The 18,789-nt window shown below is 50.4% G+C and overlaps 6 protein-coding genes across 6 annotated transcripts; all 6 read right to left on the reverse strand.

Annotated features, from left to right (window-relative positions):
- Positions 1-517: 517 nt before the first annotated feature.
- On the reverse strand, positions 518-5,470 carry N7484_003460 (uncharacterized protein; the record flags this gene model as incomplete). Its single annotated transcript, XM_057113880.1, has 4 exons — positions 518-3,686; positions 3,766-3,875; positions 3,931-5,282; positions 5,425-5,470. 4 exons carry the CDS (start codon positions 5,468-5,470, stop codon positions 518-520), a joined length of 4,677 nt encoding a protein of 1,558 aa, XP_056974020.1.
- Positions 5,471-6,733: 1,263 nt separating this feature from the next.
- Positions 6,734-8,528, reverse strand: N7484_003461 (putative chromatin assembly factor 1 subunit A; the record flags this gene model as incomplete). Its single annotated transcript, XM_057113881.1, has 2 exons — positions 6,734-7,819; positions 7,887-8,528. 2 exons carry the CDS (start codon positions 8,526-8,528, stop codon positions 6,734-6,736), a joined length of 1,728 nt encoding a protein of 575 aa, XP_056974021.1.
- A 940-nt stretch (positions 8,529-9,468) lies between these two features.
- N7484_003462 (uncharacterized protein) lies at positions 9,469-10,530 on the reverse strand (the record flags this gene model as incomplete). The annotated part of the gene is made up of 1 exon (XM_057113882.1): positions 9,469-10,530. The coding sequence occupies one exon, from the start codon at positions 10,528-10,530 to the stop codon at positions 9,469-9,471; it is 1,062 nt and encodes a 353-aa protein (XP_056974022.1).
- A 1,047-nt stretch (positions 10,531-11,577) lies between these two features.
- Positions 11,578-12,511, reverse strand: N7484_003463 (uncharacterized protein; the record flags this gene model as incomplete). The annotated part of the gene is made up of 4 exons (XM_057113883.1): positions 11,578-12,062; positions 12,113-12,286; positions 12,375-12,460; positions 12,501-12,511. The coding sequence occupies 4 exons, from the start codon at positions 12,509-12,511 to the stop codon at positions 11,578-11,580; spliced, it is 756 nt and encodes a 251-aa protein (XP_056974023.1).
- Positions 12,512-13,868: 1,357 nt separating this feature from the next.
- N7484_003464 (CaiB/BaiF CoA transferase family protein) lies at positions 13,869-15,064 on the reverse strand (the record flags this gene model as incomplete). Its single annotated transcript, XM_057113884.1, has 2 exons — positions 13,869-14,950; positions 15,007-15,064. 2 exons carry the CDS (start codon positions 15,062-15,064, stop codon positions 13,869-13,871), a joined length of 1,140 nt encoding a protein of 379 aa, XP_056974024.1.
- Positions 15,065-15,426: 362 nt separating this feature from the next.
- Positions 15,427-17,606, reverse strand: N7484_003465 (uncharacterized protein; the record flags this gene model as incomplete). The annotated part of the gene is made up of 9 exons (XM_057113885.1): positions 15,427-15,750; positions 15,807-15,892; positions 15,946-16,235; positions 16,292-16,347; positions 16,396-16,791; positions 16,844-16,921; positions 16,982-17,254; positions 17,322-17,374; positions 17,435-17,606. The coding sequence occupies 9 exons, from the start codon at positions 17,604-17,606 to the stop codon at positions 15,427-15,429; spliced, it is 1,728 nt and encodes a 575-aa protein (XP_056974025.1).
- Positions 17,607-18,789: the final 1,183 nt, after the last annotated feature.

Consider the following 18,789-nt stretch of genomic DNA (forward strand, 5'->3'; position numbering starts at 1 on the left):
CCCCGAGATCCATCGCACAGCAGGATATGTATCGTTCCAAGGTCCGTTGAATGCACTGGCTGCGCTGAGACAGGTTCCCTACGAATTCCAAGATGACATCAACAAGTAGACACGCCCGGGTAAGGGAATTCTACGAGGTAAGGTGAATGAAACGGATTCTTGGTTTATTCACGCGTTATATGCTTAAATCTTCAATAAAGTTCACGTTTCCTATAATTCCAAGACAACAAACCGCCCAGTCTTTCAATGCATACAGGAACGCCATCACACGCCCATGCTACACCCAGATGTCCAATAAGGTCTCTTTAAGGGACGGTAAGAATCAAATATAATCTCCTCTAACACCAGATAAAGCCCAAAATGGGGGGTATCTGCATATGCAAAAGCCAAGGCCCGCCTCGTGTAGATAAATCAAAATAGGAGTAAAATCAGAAGAAAAAAAAGAAAGAAAAAAATATAAGATAAAGAGGAGAAAGGGAAGAGATCGCCAAGAAGGAAAGAAGAAAAGAAAGACATATCATGCAATAGATTCAAACTCCTCTCGCTCACGAAGCCGGTTGCGAGCGAGAACGTCACCTCCACTAGCAGACAGCTGCATCCAGTGCAGTGCCAGACACATACTCTGCGGGTCTGATTTGGAGTCTTTACCACGCATATACATCATTTCGGCCTTGAAGGTGTCTCGGGGACGAGTGAGCGGTAGCGTGACGCGAGGTAAGAGCTCAGGATGTGTAAGGTAGAGAATGGCGAGTTCACGCTGAGCAACAGGGTTGCCCTCTTGAGCGGTGATGATCCACATCCTCGCTGCGTCTTCAATAGCATGACCGGGGCGTGGGTAGAAGTCTGCGCCTGGCAGAGGGTGACGGCGCATGAGCTCCTGAGAGACGATACGGTCCGCAATTTCAACCATACTGTGGCAAACTTCATCCTTGAGACTGAGTGCGGCAAGGCCAAATTGCAGGAAAGCTGTGCCTCGGTCACTTTTGCTTAGCTGGTCCGCGGGGACAAACGCTGAGATGAATTGAAGATCCCGAAACAGTGTCTTGGGCTTCACTTCGAGAATGAGGTCGCGGAGGGTAGCCACAATTTTATCTTCAGACGGAGAGAAGAATGCTGATTGTCGTGAGCCACAGGTGACAGACTCTGGCGGAGAGGAGACGGAAGGTCCGGCGTCCATTTGGGCCACTTTGGGCAATTGAGTCTCTGAGATGCTGTGGCGCGATGTCCTCTGGCGCGGCCCAGGGCCATTATTCCGTCCCCTTTCACATTCGGTAGATAATTCCCGGCCGGTAGCAGTTGAAGTATTTCCGTCTTGAGATGATATTAGCGAGGCCACAACCAATGACTGCAAGTCTCGGAGTGCATTAAGTTTGACAAACGGGTTGCCATGTCGCGAGAACACCTCAATCAGTCGGTGGAAGACTAGTTTGTATGAGAAAGCAGAGTTGTCCTCCTCCGGAGAAGACTCCCCGTTGATAGCGGAGGGGTCGGGGTTGGCAGTGGCACACATGCGCACACTGGGGGTATCGAGAGACCTGCTCCGTCGAACCCCAAGTGACCGTCGCCGCTCCCGAAGATGTTGTGACCGCTCGTCATAATCTGCGTAAAACTTCTGTACAGCAGCCCTTCTCCGCATTTGCGTCCTAATCCGACTCTGATCGAGGATATTTGTGAACCAAGCATCGGTCTCGCTGCCGCAGCTCCAGACTGGAGAGCCTAAGTCACTGAGCAGAAGACTAGTGAGTGTTTGGCGCAGGTTGTCCATGAATGCAGTTTTCCCTTGGGTTTTACGTTCAGTACGACGAGGCTGTCGAGTTGCAGTCTCGCTGAACATGGAGGGGGGCCGCGAGTAAATGCTCGAGGAACTGGTAGCATACACAGGGTGGCGTTGAGCACCGGACCAGAAGGTGCTGAATGTATCCCCAGTCGAGGTGGAAGCAGCACGGCCCGGGGAGCCACCAATAGAGCTGTAATCGGTGGACGGCATGTCCCGTTGTGGTCGCCATTTGTCTGAGACTAAGCTTTGGATGGACGTTTTGCGACCAAGAGATGGAATATCCTGGGGCAGCCTGGACACTGGGTCAGGAATCGGGAAATTAGATCCATAAAGATGCGTATTATGCATTGGATCTTCACTCGTCGTCGTTGAAGGGCGTGGTGTAGTTGGCATAGACAATCCAGGGAAAGAGCGAGTGCCGTAGCTTTCGTACTTTGCCCGTTCCCTCTGGAAGAGTTCACTGGCCCACAGCACAGGTGTCTCTGCCATAGTTTCACCCACGAGACGATTGATACTAGTCTGCACTTCATAGCAAAATCGATGGATTCTCTCTTCACCTTTGCAGAAGTTTTCAATGCCGTGGTGAGACAACCATTTACGCGTCAGTTCGACTTGCTCATCGGATAGTTTCTTGGGGCCACCCTGGCTGCTTGGGGCTTTCATGATGTTCATCACTTGTAGCTCGGGTTTCTGGAATAGAGAGCCACCCAATGATCGAGCCGTTCCTCTGGATCTTGACTCTTCAGGAGCATCAATCAACGATAGCGCAGACATTGTCTTAAGAGCCATGGCCACATGCCTGGCTTCCTCATATCTCATTGAATTCTTAACATCAGTCATGTACCACATCTTGTTTCGTACCTTAGAGATGGTGGTCATGAGATCCTTTACCTGGGTTTGCAGCCGACGCAAACTGTGATCCAGGGAAACAAAGTCTGTTTCGCAACGCTCGACGACAGTCCGTGATTTTTTCAAGGAGCGAGTGCACGAATTGTGCATTGGGCCGAGAATCCACGAATCATCTGCAATATCCAAGGAGCCGGACAATCGCCCTTGTCGAAGCTGGCGTGATGCATTCCACCAATAGTGGGCTCCAACGAAGTCAGAGATATTGGTAGTAGAAGCCATGGCCTGGTTGAAGCGTTGTTTCAACGACATGGGGGCAGGGTGTGTGGATTTTGACGACCGATCGTAATCGTCCGAGTCGTAAAAATGGTTCTCCTTGACGAGGCGGATGATTGCTGTTTGTAGCGCCTCATAATTTTCTTCCAGGCCTAGGTTTGTAGATTGAGTATCATCATCACTCTCAACTGCAGTTGCTCTCAATGATCCGGGCTCACGGGCAGGAAGTAAACTCCAGGTGAGACTATGGCCATCGTTAGAAACGGAAAAGCTTGTCCAGTGTTCGTCAGATGGATGTTCCAATCTCGCGCGCTCATTGGGTTCATCCAGATCAGTCAGCTCAAAGCGGATCCGAGCGGCGGTCTGGCCAAGACCAGTTTCAGGGACAGAGACTATAGATGATTCCATGGAGAATATGGATCCACTTTGAGACGAGGGTCGCGGGCTTGTATCACAGTTCGGACGGAAGAATCCAGGTTCAGCAAACGGCTCCAGCCTAGTTTTATATGTAGGAGAGAGACTGGCAGACCAGGACGGGATGCCGGTAGAAGCTGGGCTGGAATGGAACGAGGAAAATGCTTGTGGGAAAAGAGCGTCTAAGAGTGTGAGCACATCGGTAGCGGACAACAAGAGGAAAGCCGATGAAGAGTTGCGCCGGCTTGGATCGGTCGACGAGAGTGGAAGTAGTTCAATTGTCGAAGTCTTGGATGTGACCACGCTTTCGAATTTACCAAGCATGCTGGTCACACGCTCCTTGATCGAGGGTCGCAATACAGAGAAATGATGCCTTCAAATAAATCAGTATGATAGATCCATTTCGATATATTTTGACGATATGCATTTCCAGTGCAACAAGCAAGACTCACATGGAGCGCAACACGGCAAAAACTTGAGAATATGCTCGCATGCCGACTTGATTGAGTAATTTGTCGCGCGCATCCTTCCGTATATGAAAATCGAGCAACAAGCCGTGCGTCTGTGATTCGGAAATATCGTTAGCACTTCCTCGCCAGAGAAATCACAACTCATACCTCAGGGTAAGTCAAGGCGCCGTAGAGGAATTTAGGGAAGAACCATTGGAGGAACAGGTACTCCAGGAAGCGGCTGCGAATATCAGGGTTATCGATTTTCCTGAGGACTGCCTTGGCAAACTGCAGAACTGCACGAGGGAAGCCACCATCTGGGTCATCGAGCACCCGAAATAGGTCATTAATGGCAGAAGCAAAGAACTCCTCGGCGGCATCCGTTCGTAAGGGATCCAAAGCCTCGGGAGAGGTGTCAGTGTGTTCCAAGAGAAAGGCTCCGGTTTGTAAAATATCCATAAGGTAAAGCTCAAATTTAGGACGGGCCTTCCAGTTACTGGCAGTGGCCCAGGAAGAAAGAATCTGGTTGATCAGGGGATAAAATCTATTGCTTCCATGGGAGATTAGTTGAGCACAGACGGACGACCAGACATCCACACGCAATCGGGCTTCCGGTGTCTCGGGCTCCAACGGCGCAGCGTAAACATTAGAAAGCAAGATGGATAGCGGATCCGTTCTCTCAAAGGCATACGCATGGTCCTTGAAGGAAGATCGATTATAGGAGTACTGAGCCCGATGGCGGGAAGAAGGAAAGGCTGGGTCGCCACTATCCAATGCGGTTGCTGGCGCGGTAAATGTAGCCAGCTGGGCTGAGGTGAGACTGCGTAGACGATCGACCAAGAACTGTGAGTCAGAGCGAACCAGTCGCAAAATCTCCAGCAAGTCCACCCGGGATTGGGGGCTTAATTGATGAAAGAAATCCGAGGAATGGTCCAGATCGGCATCCGGAGGTAGTTCACGGTCGTCCGGGGAGTCATTAGGATCCTCACGGGAGTTTGGAACACATGACTCCTGAATTTCATAAAACATATGATATAAGGCAATGAAATTGGCCTTGTCATCATGTTTTAGAGCTTCAACAAGGCCGCGCTGAACAGTATTTCCGATACGAAGCATACGCGCGAAAACCCCGATAGATACTTTGGTCGCGCGCAGACGCTGTTCTAGTCGCTTCCTCTGGGTTTGTTTCCGCTGGCTCTGGCGATACCGGGTGGCAAAATCCTCAAAGGATACCTGGAGAATATCTTCCTTGGACTCAGGCATCGCGGGCGCAGGTGAATAATAGTCATCGCGCGGATATTCAGATTCGATGTCGGCCATCAACCTGGGACTGGAACGGGCCGAGCCATCCAACTCACCTGGCCCCACGTTTTGTTCCGCCTCGGGAACAGGCGATAACAAGGGGGACATGGTCGCAGAGGGCGACGCTGGGGGAGAAGGAGGGAGCGGCACTGAAGCGGGATCATCGCAAAGCGACGGATCACATGGTGGATCAGTCTGGAGATCGGGAATCCGCAGTGCTACAAGTCGGGGTTAGATTGGGACCGAATCAGGCACCGAAACGCTAATAAACAGCGGGGGGTTGGGTAAATCGTCCACTAAGGACCCTAAACCTTTACCCCAACGAATAACGAGCGAGGGGGTAGAAAAAAAAGGACGCACTGGTTTGTGAAGCTAGCAAAGAAGGCGAATGATCCTCTTGGTCCATCTTGTCCAGACTCGCGCCAGAGGGAGTGCACTGTCGCTCGATGCCCCTGGCCACCGTTAGCGGATCCTTATCGCATGGCTCTATCGCGGGGCAAAGAGCCGGGCGGTGTTCAGAGAGAACCCGATCGGAGGTGGGATACGAAAAGTGGTCCAGGATGGATAAGAATCGACCAAGGTGGGAGAAGGGGAGGAAGTAAAAAGGAGGGGTTAGAAGATAGAAAAGAATATACAATCACAAGCGTGTAGAATCAAACGCGAGACGAAGCGCGACTCGAAACGGTCAGTTGCAGAACGAGTTGTCTCGGAGTTCAAGTTCAAGTATGGAGTACTAGTTACTAGACCAGTACTAGACGAGCAAGTGTACACTACAGTAAGGGGTGCAGTACATTGGTTACGAGTACCGAGTACACGGACAACGATGCGTTGGCACTGCATGCAGGAGTGAGGTGGACAGTCGCAACTGGCGATTTGATTCGCTCGCCGCCCTCCTTGCCAGTTCTGCGGAGTCAGCTTCTGTTGTCCGCGCATGGATCGGAGTGTGACCAGTAGTATCTTTCTTCTACCAAGGTGGGGATTTTCGGGCGAACTGGGATTTGAACAAAGTTGAGATCGTGTTAAGATTAGTGTTTTTGTTTTCTTTTTCAGCTGGGTCGTGGAGAAAGAGAGTAGGGTTTTCATTTGCCTCCAACGCTTGGAACCTTGGAAAAGACCGGTAAACCATACCCACTAGTCTAAGTCCTACATGCAGAATGACTCTGATCCTGCAGTAAAACAAAGAAGACTGATCATTCTATCTCTTCATTGGTCCATGCCATACAAGTAGCCACAGTATATCTGTGATCAGACCAGAGTAGAACTCCGGGACGTCCACCTCCGATGCAGGCAGATTTAGTCTCCGGAAGAAAAGAAAGAGAAGGAAAGAAAAAACGAGAGGAAGGAGCAAATCAAAAATAACCCCGAGGGGAAGTCTCCCTTTCTGCTTACTCATAAAAAGACATGATAGAAATGCTTCAGGACATCATCACCCAAACGCCAAGCCATAGTAAATGCAAGTTAAACAGCACAATGCAGAGGTCACCGACAGACCCATTTCTTGTCCACCTCTTTTTGGCCCACACGGACCGCAACTTGATCCAGCGTAGCCTTCAAGGTGTCTTTAGAGACCTTGGGAAACCTGCATCGGATTAGTATGGGATCTGCAGATCAGAGGAATATCGGGTTAAAACGCACCGCTTCTTAAGAATCTCAATCACTCCGATCTTACTCAAATCACTGCCCTCAACGACTTCTTTAAACTCTGACATTTGTTCAGGCGGGAATGGCCGCTTGGCTTTGAAAACCGGTGGCGGCGGGGGAGTGTACTGCCAACCGCGGCTGCATCAGTACCAGGTTGCACCCGGAACACGTCGAGGGAACCACCCGGCTTCTGGGTAACCCGGCCCTTGGGCGCCTGGTCGGTCCCACGAGGCTTCTGCCAGTATGCGGTGGAAAACGGATCAATAGGGAACTTGACGGTATCGGAGATTACTTCCATCTGGTATCCCTTGAATTCCTCGTCGACGCCATCCGTTGCCCAGCGTATTCCGCTGCAGATAGGTTCAAGCTCGCCGACGATCAGACGCCGCTTGTTCTCTTTCAACGCGTCATCCTCGTCATCCAGGAATTCGTCCATATCATCCTCGCCTTCATCGCTGGCTTCTTCCTCTTCCTCGGAATCCAAGTCTTCGCCCTCTTCGGGTTCTTCCCATTCGGCTTCCGAGTCATAATCGTAGTTGGTTTCCGGTAGACCGCGGCGGTACGGGTTGCGAGCGACCTTGTGCGCCAAATGCTCTGGGATGGGACGAGTAAATGTGCCCTGATAGGCCGGACGAACGTCCTCGCCAAACTTGAGCGACTTCATGGGAATATGGCTCAAGTCAGATTTAACTGATGCCGATGCGACATGCGGATGGTCAGCCGCATCACTAAGGGTATGCATTCGTTGCAAGATTTCTCTGACGGAGTGAGCTTGGCGGCCACAACGTCTTTGATATGGAATGAGATTGAAGATTTCGGAGGGGCGGAAGGGTTGGTGTTCAGAAGTGCCGTTCTGGAGATTTAGAGAAGCATCAATTGTATGCCGAACATGAGCCAAGGCGTCCGTGTCACGCTCGAAGCGATGTAAAGGAGCAACAATGGTATGAGACTGTAAGAAGAAATCCGGAAAAGCTTTGGCGTAGTCAGACTCCAGTGGCTGAGAAGTTGTGATTGCATCGTTGACGGGTGCAGCTTTCCTGGGTGAGGAGATGTTCTTTGCAGGGGAAGCAGGCACTTGCGGTTTGGCAAAGAATGAATTGAGCTTAGGTTGCGCCTGGTATCCAAGTTTTTCATGTTAACGACATGTGCCAGGAAGATCATAATATTACAGCATATCATACCTTCTCCTTCTTAAGCTTGGCCTCTACCTTTCGGCGCTTTTCATCTTCTTTTGCAACCTCTTTGGCAGCCTTCTCCTCTTCCTTTGCCTTTTTCTTTTCTTCTCTCTCGGCCTCTCGTTTCCTCTTCTCCTCTTCTTTGAGGCGTTTTTCTTCTTCTCGCTCGGCCTCTCGCTTCTTCTTCTCCTCTTCCTTAACGCGCTTCTCCTCTTCCTTCTTGGCTCTTTCTTCTAATCGTTGCTTCTCCTTAGTCTCCTTGCTAGCTGGTGATAACTTGCGCTTCTTGGCAACGGTCATGTCAGACTTTACAGGTGACCCTTGATTTGGTTCATCAACAGGTTTAGACGGAACAAGCGTGGTTTCAATGGTTGGAGCAACAGGGGACTGATCGGAGGTCTTGATAGGAATCACCACCTGTGGTGACGACTGTGAAGTAGAAAGGTCCTTGTCGCATATTTGTGTGGCATCTTTGTGTGGGCCCGAAGTTGGGTCATGGTTTTCCTGGTTATTCTCTCCGAAAGCCGTTAACGCTCGCTTAGGGCCGACAGATGGAAATGTAGCACCATCCACTTCATGAATTGATCGCTTGCGGGGACTTGAGGCAGGTGATGCAAAAGACGGGGGCGGTAATGGGGATAGGCTCATTTTCGGGGAGTCCATCAGGGTTGTGGATCATGTGCGGATCGTGTGACCCTGGGTTTCTAGTTGATGCTCTCGTTGACAATGAATGTGGCTTTTAGGCGGGATCTGTAATAGCACGCTGATACAATCTTGCACAAAGAAAACTTGAAAGAGCGTGAATCGTAATGTGAATGGTGTGGTGCTCCTCTCGAAAGGGAAGTGGAGTTGACAACGAACGCGTTACGATCAACTCGCGTCCGCGTCCGATAAGGTACGTCACGTGTGATATTATGTAAAACATTGTGCTTCAACATGGATAATAGGTATTCCTTCCATCTGGGGAGAGTATGTAATTCTACGAATGCTCATTCTCAAGAAAAAGGAAAAAAAAAAAAATGGAAAACGAGGCTTTTGGACTTCCCTGAATCACCTGACTCCCAGGGTTTACCCTTGAACATACATTCTGTAGTGTAGAATACGTTGGAGAATCGAAGCCCTAAAGGATAGCACAACATACGACAAGTGTAATTGCATGGTGAAAATTAAAGTTACAATTAATATCTCTGATCAGATTGGAGCTATAGGGAGTAATGAAAGCCGGGAGGATACCGGATGCAAAGATAAAGGTGCAAGCAGACAAGCAGCCCAAGCAGCCAGTCCTTCCATGATTCCCACATTGATTTCCCACCAAGGGGAAGCTGGGATTGCAAGCACCACAAAAAACAGAGAGGCAGGGATATTGACATAAGTTGCAACACTTGAGCAAACCATCAAGGCCTGCTGAGTGCAGTTTGACAGGAAGTGTCAAGAGAGGAGGTATTATGTGCAGCGTTGCAGGGTAGTAAAAAGATAGAAACTCACTTCCGACGGACGGAGATCATTAAAAAGGAGGAGAAGGGAAAGGATCAGCAAACAGATTAATGGAGACGCTGCGTAATTGGCAAATAAAGAGGTCACAGGCAGCCTAATCACTAAGATCAGGGTTTGCCACGAAGAGTCGCACATTGGTCATGGAAGTAGTCCGCTCGTCGACACTACCTCGTCGCCGTAGCTCATCGGCCTTGTGGATCTTCTGGCTTGATGCGACGGCTGCACTGGGAGCCTCCATATCACCAACCATGTCTTCCTGTTCGCTGCTATGTGTGGTTGCAGCATCATCCTTGACAAGTGATGACAATCGGCTCTTCTCCTCCTCTTGAATCTCGGCGGGGGTGTTCTCGGAGACATCAGGCAGATCACTCTTCTCATTAGGCGGGGTGCTATTGCTTCCCATGGTGCCTTGTGGCCGCTGGTAGCCGCTGGGGTACCGGTTGCTTCCAAGCGAGCTACGGCCACTGCCAGTCCTGCGGTGAATGATCCCGCCCTCGCTGCTATGAGCATCGTCGTCGGCATCGCCGATCTCGTTTGCACTGAGTCGGACGGGAACCTTGGCGCCCACCAAATTCGATGGCGAGAAATCCAGTCCCGCTTTGCCTCCGTGTCGGATCTTTCCGCTAGAGCCGCCTGAACGACCGGCGCCTGCGCCATGGACTTCAAGATACGCTCTCTTCTTGTCCCGCAGTGCTGCCTCGCGCATGCGAGCATCTTCTGATTGCGCCCGATCGCACCAGACGGTCGCTTTCTGCCGCCGCATCAGAGCCACATACCCCAGTTGCGAACTTGCCGAGCGGTTGGAAGCGCTTCGTCGAATATTCGGGTCTGCATGAGGCATGTGGTTTCCGGTTGAGGTAGTCGACGTAGTGGTGCTGGAAAGCCGCCGTGAAGCTGGGTAGCCGGTGGGAGGAGGCATGGCATGGTGTGGCATAGTCGGGGGCGCTTGTTGATGATGTTGGTGGGAGCCTGATCCGTAGGGGAGCACGTGGGAGGAAGTGGTGCGAGTGCGACTGTGGGTGGTCAAGGGCGCAGCTGAATGAGGCGCAAGATTTCTTGGGGCATCATAGGGCTGGTAAGGGTAGCCATGTTGGGCAGGGTGTATAGGTTTCCGGGGAGGGGGGCCCTGGTGCATGGGCACTCGGAATTCGGTCATATTGGGATGGACGCTTGATGAAGCAGACCCTTTCACTTGTAATCGGATTTTGAGGTAATTCGGTCTGTTCACCCGGTCGTAAGAAAATCCCGTGGCGGGGTTCTGAGAGGAGGGGGGGGGAGTTTAGGGTGAACAGATTAGTTGCGCAGGCCACCTTCAGGCAGGAAAACGTGCTCTAGGCCTCCGATGCGCGCGGCTGACGGGTCAAGCAATCTGCGGGTTTCAGCGCCCACTTGCGGTACGTGCAGCAATATCGGCCTCGGGGGGTGTTTTGAAGCGGAGGCTGGTGATTGACGGTTTCAAGCTTTCCAACGTCCTTGCTAGCTGGAAAGCTTTCAATTGCCAGAAACAATGGAAATTGTAATGGCAGGAGAGTTGAAAGAGTTTGGGTGTGGATCGGCTTGGGAGGCGCACACGCGGCCAAGTTCGTCTAGTACCCAATTGGCACCTGGTCTTTCAAAGGTGTCCGGAGGGGGATACGGTCGTCGGCGAGACGAAATAAATGGTAGCAGCAAGAGAACTTTCCTGCTGGACCTTTGTATAAAGGGAAGATGAGAGGAGTAGGGGGAGGGGGGCAAGCAAAAGAGACTTTGGTCGGTTCCATCAAGTAATGTGATTGGCCGATACGACGGAACACGACGGGCTTGAAGTACTTGCGCAGCCAAAGTTGGCGGGTGGAGTACCTACTGAGGTACGATACGCTCAGCCACTTGAGGCTGGTAAATTGAAAATTACACGTTTCCAGCTTTCGAAGTTTCAAATGAGGTTTCATTCACCTTCGGCCTTACTGCTACCGTGACTTCCATCTTATTTCCATAATTATATCTGACAGAAGCACTGCCTTTCACAAGACGGCCTTCTGGTTGGAGAAAAAGCAATATGACATTCTCCGGGCTATCGCATGCTGGCATGGCCCTACTAACCGGATTTCTCCTAGCGGTTCCTGTCAACCTCGTAAGCTGACTCAACTCCCGGAAGAACCGGTTTTCAGCCTTCAGGAAATTGCTAAGGTTGCAAGGATCAACCCATTTCCGATTACTGATCAAATTACAGATTTGCTTGACGACAAGGCCGTGAATGAGTAAATGCGACATGCCCATACTCACGAAATCCCACGTTGTGCTCACGAAGGATAGGCGCTCGCTGTCGGAAGTGTTTGGTACGGTGGTACGAGTCGTGGACGTCGATGCTCTCCCATCCCACGTAGACAATATAGGAAAGGTTCCCCTCGACGGGCTCCACCATCCACCCACCTGTTACCCCTAAGCATCCAGGCACCGTGGAGACAATACTCGTCCATAGCGCCCACGTTTTGTCCCATCCGGCGGGGTCAGGGGTTAGATAGACAGCGGTCCCGCTCACCGGAGCCCCGTGCCCCAAGCTCTTGGGGTCTGTCGTGAATTCCGAGAACATGGCATGACGCACGGTCAATTCTGTGGCGCTGCAAACACCGAGAGAAACCAGGTTTTTGATAATGTGCTGCCAATCAAGTGAGGCGAGGAGAGCGTAGTGTTGGTGTAGACTATCTCGAGCTATCTTGGTTTTTTAGTTGCTTGCTCAGTTATCTTGGTCGTATTCCTACCAATGTGGAGGTGCACAAGTCCTTCCTCAACATGGCGTCCCCAATAAAGACGGCGAAACCCAGCCCAGCTCTCCAGGACATCTAGGATCTGAGACCATACCTGGCCTTCCCTTGTGGAGAGGTCATCGATCTGAGCTGCTTCCTGGATGGGGAGAATGATCATCTGGGTGGGGACTGCGGAGCGCGCCATACCGGAGTCAAAATTTCTTAATTTCCCGCTCAACTTGAGTACTAAAGCTTTCTATATATTAGGACTAAGTACCGACGTCAGCCAAATTGCCGAGGGCCGATGTCCGCGGGTTGATCAGTGCGGCCTGTTGATAACGCGGGGTATAGTTTCCCCAGGTACTGACGCATGAAGAGTAGTAATTTGCTTGGCGTCACGAACCCTGCATCCATTGTGAAAGTCATAAATCTTATAGGGCTGTCCTTTGATTGGCCTCCCAAGTTATTGCTGCCTGGATGTACAGCGTCAAGTCAGGAACAGTCACCTTATAGTGTCTAAGAATTGAAAAGATACCGCCTCTGAATACTGCATGTTAGCAGCAGACTGAACCCACGTCTCAAATTGAGGCCAAGAGTATTTTTGGCTTGCCAACCAGGAACGTACAGGGGCTTTAGTGGTTAAAGTAACTTGATCCGTAAGGCTGCGAAAACACGTGCCGATCGTGGCATACTGTTCACTGAACCAGGTCAATCCGCCATTGGTCGCCACATTTTGAATGACATTGTAGGCATTGGGGTAGGTGGTTCCCCCGTTGTTATGGAAGGTCTGGTACAGTAGATAATAAGCCATATGTATGATGCAAGAGTTTCAGACACCTGCGGAGCGCTGATTTGACTATTTTCCTCCAGAATCCACATATTAGCAGCAAAATTAATTGACGAGTGGCTTGGAAAAAGGAATACAATAAACGGGAAGGCCACGTAGCCTCGCAATCTCTCAAATGAGGTTCCATTGATATTTGTTGACGTGTGAAAAACAGAGCAATCTGTACGTTTTTGACCAATGGTCCATTATTTGTACATAGAAAAGGGTATTCCTTCTTTTCGAGGGACTGCCTTCTTGACTGCTTGGTTTGGATGAGATCCAGTCTAAGATGACACGTTACTAGGTGGATTTTGCTTGAACTGGAAACTCCAACGGCGATGATTTGACGCAATGGAAGTGAAGTAAGGGGAGCCACAAGACTATGGGATCCCTAGCACTATTGGAAAATCGGGCCTAAGGAGATTTTCTCATGCCAGACACCATGGTAAAAGGTTCATCACCATTTCCGAGTGTATATATGAATGACTATTCGATTCACTCGGACTCAAGTTTCCACATCTTAAATCAGAAGTACGGGATCTAGTAGGGCTGGGAGCTGTAATTTACAGGACTCATAACAGAAAATTACAAACTGCGCCACAATTATCTCGCGTGGGTGGTACTCGGTGGATCCGGAATGGGAAATTTGTTAGTCGTGACGTCAATATGTTTCAGCACTTCCACAATTCCATTGCAACAAGAAAAAAAGACAAAGTAGGAACGTTCCTGGTGACGCATTGAGTAAGAAGGGCTCAGGTACAATTGGCCCTCGTACGCCATGAAACCAATGAATGACGATCATTGCCGCATTGAGCGACGATACATATCTGAATAAAAAGAAAAGCTAAAAAAAAAAAAGAGTTATATGAGCCTAAAACTTGAATGTACTATATGCACAAAATTGCCCCAGTCAAAGACCCCGGGATCTCCCCTGCGGATCATGTCTCACAACTTGGCCCTGCCGTCCACGGAGACGATCGTGCCGTCCTCCCGAACAAGGAAATCCTTGTTCGGCTCCCATCCCATCCACACTCGAAGTGTCTCCTCACCCCCATCTCCAGGCACAAGACCCCCATCAACCCAACCGCCCTGCTCCGCCGTAAATGGGACCGCAGGCGTTTTAGACAAATGAACAGCAGGCCGTTGATCATACCCCGCAGCCTCAAGCTCACCCTGCTCCAAAACAGGAGTCGCACAGGCATCCGTACCATCAAAAACAATCTCCCATTCAGCCCGCGTCTTCTCCTTGAAACGGCGCGTGAATAGGTCCCGCAAGACAGGCCAATTATCGCGATCTTCGCGCGCAGGAATCTTCTTTGCATCAAACTCTAACCCGCGTAGCAATGCGGCATAAAATTGCGGCTCTAATGCCCCAACGGCGAAATATTTCCCGGCATCCTTTGTTTCGTATGTATCGTAGTAGGGACATCCGCCATCAAGCAAATTCTGGCCACGGGGTTCATTCCACGCTGGTGTGTGACGTGCTAGTCGTGGGAAGGTAGCTAGGTACGCTGATCCATCTACCATGTTTGCTTCGACGACTTGCCCACGGCCCGTGCTTGTGCGGGCTATTAGGGCGAGAATGATACCTAGGAAACACATTGCGCCGCCGCCGGCGAAGTCGCCGAGAATGTTGCCCGGTGCGAAGGGCTTGTCTCCAGCTCGTCCTAGCATAGATAGGACGCCTGATACGGCGATGTAGTTTATGTCGTGGCCGGCCATGTCTTTGTATTTGCCATCACGTCGGAACCCGGTCATACGGGCGACGATGAGACGCGGGTTGTGTTTCAGAAGAACTTCGGTTGGGGATAGGCCGAGCCGTTCGAGGACGCCGGGGCGGAATGGGTCAATTAGCACGTCGGTGGAAGTGAGGAGCCGGAGGAGAACATCTCGGGACTTTGAGTCGCGGAAGTCGAGGGTAATTGAGGATTTGTGTCGGGTGAGTTGGTCACTGCTGGCGGCTTTGGGTCTGTCGATGCGGAGGACTGAGGCGCCGTAGTCGGCTAAGAGGAGACCGGCGAAGGGCCCTGTGGTAAGGTTGTTAGCGGTGAGGCCGTCCACAGGATAAGCTGGGAATTGATACCTGGCGCAAGTCCCGCTAGCTCAATTACTCGAATGCCTTTTAGAGGTGGAGCAGACATTCTGGGTGTTTGGAGGCAGGCAAGAGCCAGGGCTTTAAGCATATAAATGATGTTGTCGATCATTAGTTCCCCGCAGCCGAGGTCCGCCGGTTCGCTGCGGGGAACCGAGCATGCGTAAGTACAGAGGCTATCTACTAATTCCAGTTGGAGCGCTAATGCTCGGCAGCTCATGTCTTCTTGAAATGTGATTTGGATCACTTGGTCGGCTTGAGACTGTCATAACAAATTACATGTCAAAGGCCCTTGACTAGAGCCAGTCACATCAACACATTGAATTAATTAACTGACAACCTATATAAGACTGTGCGGTTTGAATAGCCAGTCTTCAATATTACGTTCCTGAGACCTCTTCCTGATTTTTTTCAAGAGATGGGCTCCGAGACAGGCTCGGTGTGTTCATACTCAGACTTCACCATCTCAGACTTGACGGGCTCTTCCTCGCCAAGAAGAGTAAAGAGTCCAATCTCCTGCTCAATGCGCTGCCTCAAACTCTCATCCTCTGCGGCAAAGCTTGTCGCTCCGAAGACCTCGTCCATCTCTTCCAACGTGCGACCACGGGTCTCGGGAACAAGGAACCACACATACAGAGCACCAATAGTAGTCACCAACCCAAAGAAGATAAAGGCTCCGTAGGAAGTCTTGGAAATGAATTTGGAGGTCGAAATAGCGACTGCAAAGTTGTTAAGCTGTAACGATAATCGATTAGCGATAGATACAATTTTTTGCAGAAGGAGCAACCCACCCAGTTGGAACTACCACCAACGGATACACCCTTCGCACGCATGCTCAGAGGGAAGACTTCAGACACGACAATCCATGCACAGGGCCCTAAAATACGATTAACCCTTGATATACCGCAATCACATCTGAGTAGCACATACCCCATGAGTAGGCGAAGTTGATGACATAGATCCACACAAAGACCACAGCCGCCCAACCAGCGGCACGGTTCTCGTCCCATCTCCCGGTATAAGTTGCGATAATACCTGCAACGATAAAATGGCAGACAGCCATTCCAATGGCGCCCGTGATAAGAATCTTTTTACGACCAACCTTGTCGACCAATAACACTGCAGGGATTGTGGCGAGGAATTCAACGACGCCGACGACTCCAGTCGCAAGGAGATCTTCAGAGTTGCCAGTGAACCCCATATCTTCGAAAATGAAAGGTCTATAATATCGGTCTTAGTGAGGTGGTCTTAACATCACGAAGTGGATCATACTTACGCATAATAGTTGATCGCATTGATACCATTCCATTGTTGAAAGGTCATGACCAAGCACTGAGTCAGTTAGCACATGTATGCATCACGCGAGCAGATGGTTCTCACAGCAACAGATAGTCTCTTGAAGAGAGATTCGTTGGTGATCAAGGACTTATAATCATTAAGCGCAATCATGAAGTTGCTCTTAGTGGACCCGTCCTGCCACTGAGGATACTTCCGAGCCGATGTCTCCTTTTCAAACATGTGAAGAGCCTTGATCTCCAAGAACTCCACACGGACCGTGAGATCATCCTGTGAACAACCGCGGAGACGAGCCAAGGTAGTCAGACACTCATCTTCACGACCTTTATTCATCAAGTGACGCGGAGACTGGGGCATGAAAAGGAGCATTCCAGCTGCCAAGATCAAAGCGGGTAGAATTTGGATGCAGATGGGAATCAGGTAGGCAGCATTAGATTGCCCCTCGCCAGTGCCACCGATGAAGTTGGTACCGTAACCGAGCTTGAAGAGCATTAATACATTGACTTTTTACAGAGAAATTGGAAAGACTTACCCAGAAGCTAACCATGATTCCGAATGTGATGGACAATTGTTGGATGGCGACCAGTGAGCCACGGATCTCGGGCGGTGCCTATACCAAGTTAAAAGACATTTCACCTAGCAGGGAAATATGAGGGTAGAGTTTCCATACCAGCTCAGCGTTGTAGAGTGGTACCACCATACTCAAGCTACCAATGCCCAGTCCGGTTACGAAACGGCCGCCAAAAATGTAGTTCTTGTTCTCAACGCAAGCTTGTACGATTACACCTACGCAGAAAACTGCGACAGCAATGCACACTGTGGCTCGACGACCAGCCGCATCTGCAAGGTAACCGTTGAATAGGGTACCGACCCAGGCACCCAGTTCTAGGACCGATGTCAAGAGACCTTGTCCGGTACCGGTTGTGGCAGCGTATCCTTGGGTCTATATGGAGCAACATGGTTGGTCAACAATGCTAGGTAATTCTGGGTTGAAAAATTCAGCGGCTTACCTTGTTGATAAAAGATGTCATGGTCAGTACCTGGGCAAACATTCCCTGATTGTCTGTTGATCCGTGAGCGTCTCGAAACAAGATTGAGTCAATTCCTTCCATTCAAAACATACATCCATAAACGAGGCCCCCAAGAGAAGCAAATAAACCGATGGAAAAGGTCTTCTTGTTGCCTATTAGACCCTTGAACCCCGAAGGCCCGGCAATGGCAGCACGCTTCTCTGACAGGTTAGTCGTGGGCGGTACAGCCTTGATGGCTCCCACTGGGCCCACAGCACCCTCCATCGTGAGATCCGATACAGGGTTTCAAACAATAGAAGTAGGCAGTGGCTAGGTAGGATATATGAGAAAGTAACCGCAAGATGCAATGGAAATGAGGCACGCCCATGTTAAAATCTCCTTTCATAGTCTCACTTGCGTACAGAAGGCAAACGGGTGGTCCCAACAGACCACGAGGCGCATTTGCTTTGACCCCCGGCCGAGTTAACCGGATCTGTCCTACGGTATCGTGTGTCCTTAAAAATTGCATGGCAGGACTATGGAGTGGAACTCATCAACGCGCCAATCATGTTTGACTCTCAGTTCTTGGGAAGCTTAGCTCTGGACTCGGATACTCATAATACCTAAAGCCATCTCCGTACGCCATTCCTCAGCTCAAGTAAATTTAACAGACTTGAACATCACAAAGAACACGCAAAGTTAACCAAACTCCCACCCTACGCTTCCTGTGAAACAGTTAAGCAAATTAGTGGCACATTGTAAAGCTTGGCTACGCCGTAACCGTAAGCCCGTTGCGCCCACGGGATGTCGGACTGTACATGAGATCCGGACTTCGGGCCCCGTACATCTCCCCACAAATCCTCGAACCCCGCGAAAATAAAGGAAATTCTATAATGATAGTAATAAGGCACACTGACTAGGCCATGGTTGGAGCGAAAGGCCGAGCAGGAATCGGGAGGTGACGCGTCCCTCCACGTGAACAGATTGGCTTGCAAGACACTCCATGTATCTGGGGAGCGGTGGTTTGATCTGTGGGGGATGGCGTGGAGAAGTGACCAGTAGAAAGCTCCCCATATTTTAGCGTAAGCCACAGGTTGAAAATGAAAAAGCCGACTCGAAGTTGATTGCTTCGGCTTTATTCAGCTGGCTCTTTACTGGCTTAGTTTGGGTATAGCCTCCTTTGTAATCCACGTCAGCGTGGTCTAGTCGTGGTCATGGATCGGGGTCACCCCGAGACTGGCCCGAGAATTCTGTCCTAATGTCTGGAGTATGACTTTATCCGGTAGACCACAGCTTGAGGTTGAGACGGTCCATTCGGATTTGTTTCTTGATCGATTGAGGTTGCACACTGCAAGCCTCACGTCTCGTCTTTGCTTCCACTATCATACCATTAGAAGCACTAACTTCTCGCTACAAAAGGAGACTGGTGCATATAAAATCGGGGAAGCATTCTTGGCATTGGTTAAAT

The sequence above is a fragment of the Penicillium longicatenatum genome (assembly GCF_028827895.1).
Source record: "Penicillium longicatenatum strain IBT 33135 chromosome Unknown contig_2_segment0_segment0, whole genome shotgun sequence".
NCBI classification, from domain to species: domain Eukaryota; kingdom Fungi; phylum Ascomycota; class Eurotiomycetes; order Eurotiales; family Aspergillaceae; genus Penicillium; species Penicillium longicatenatum.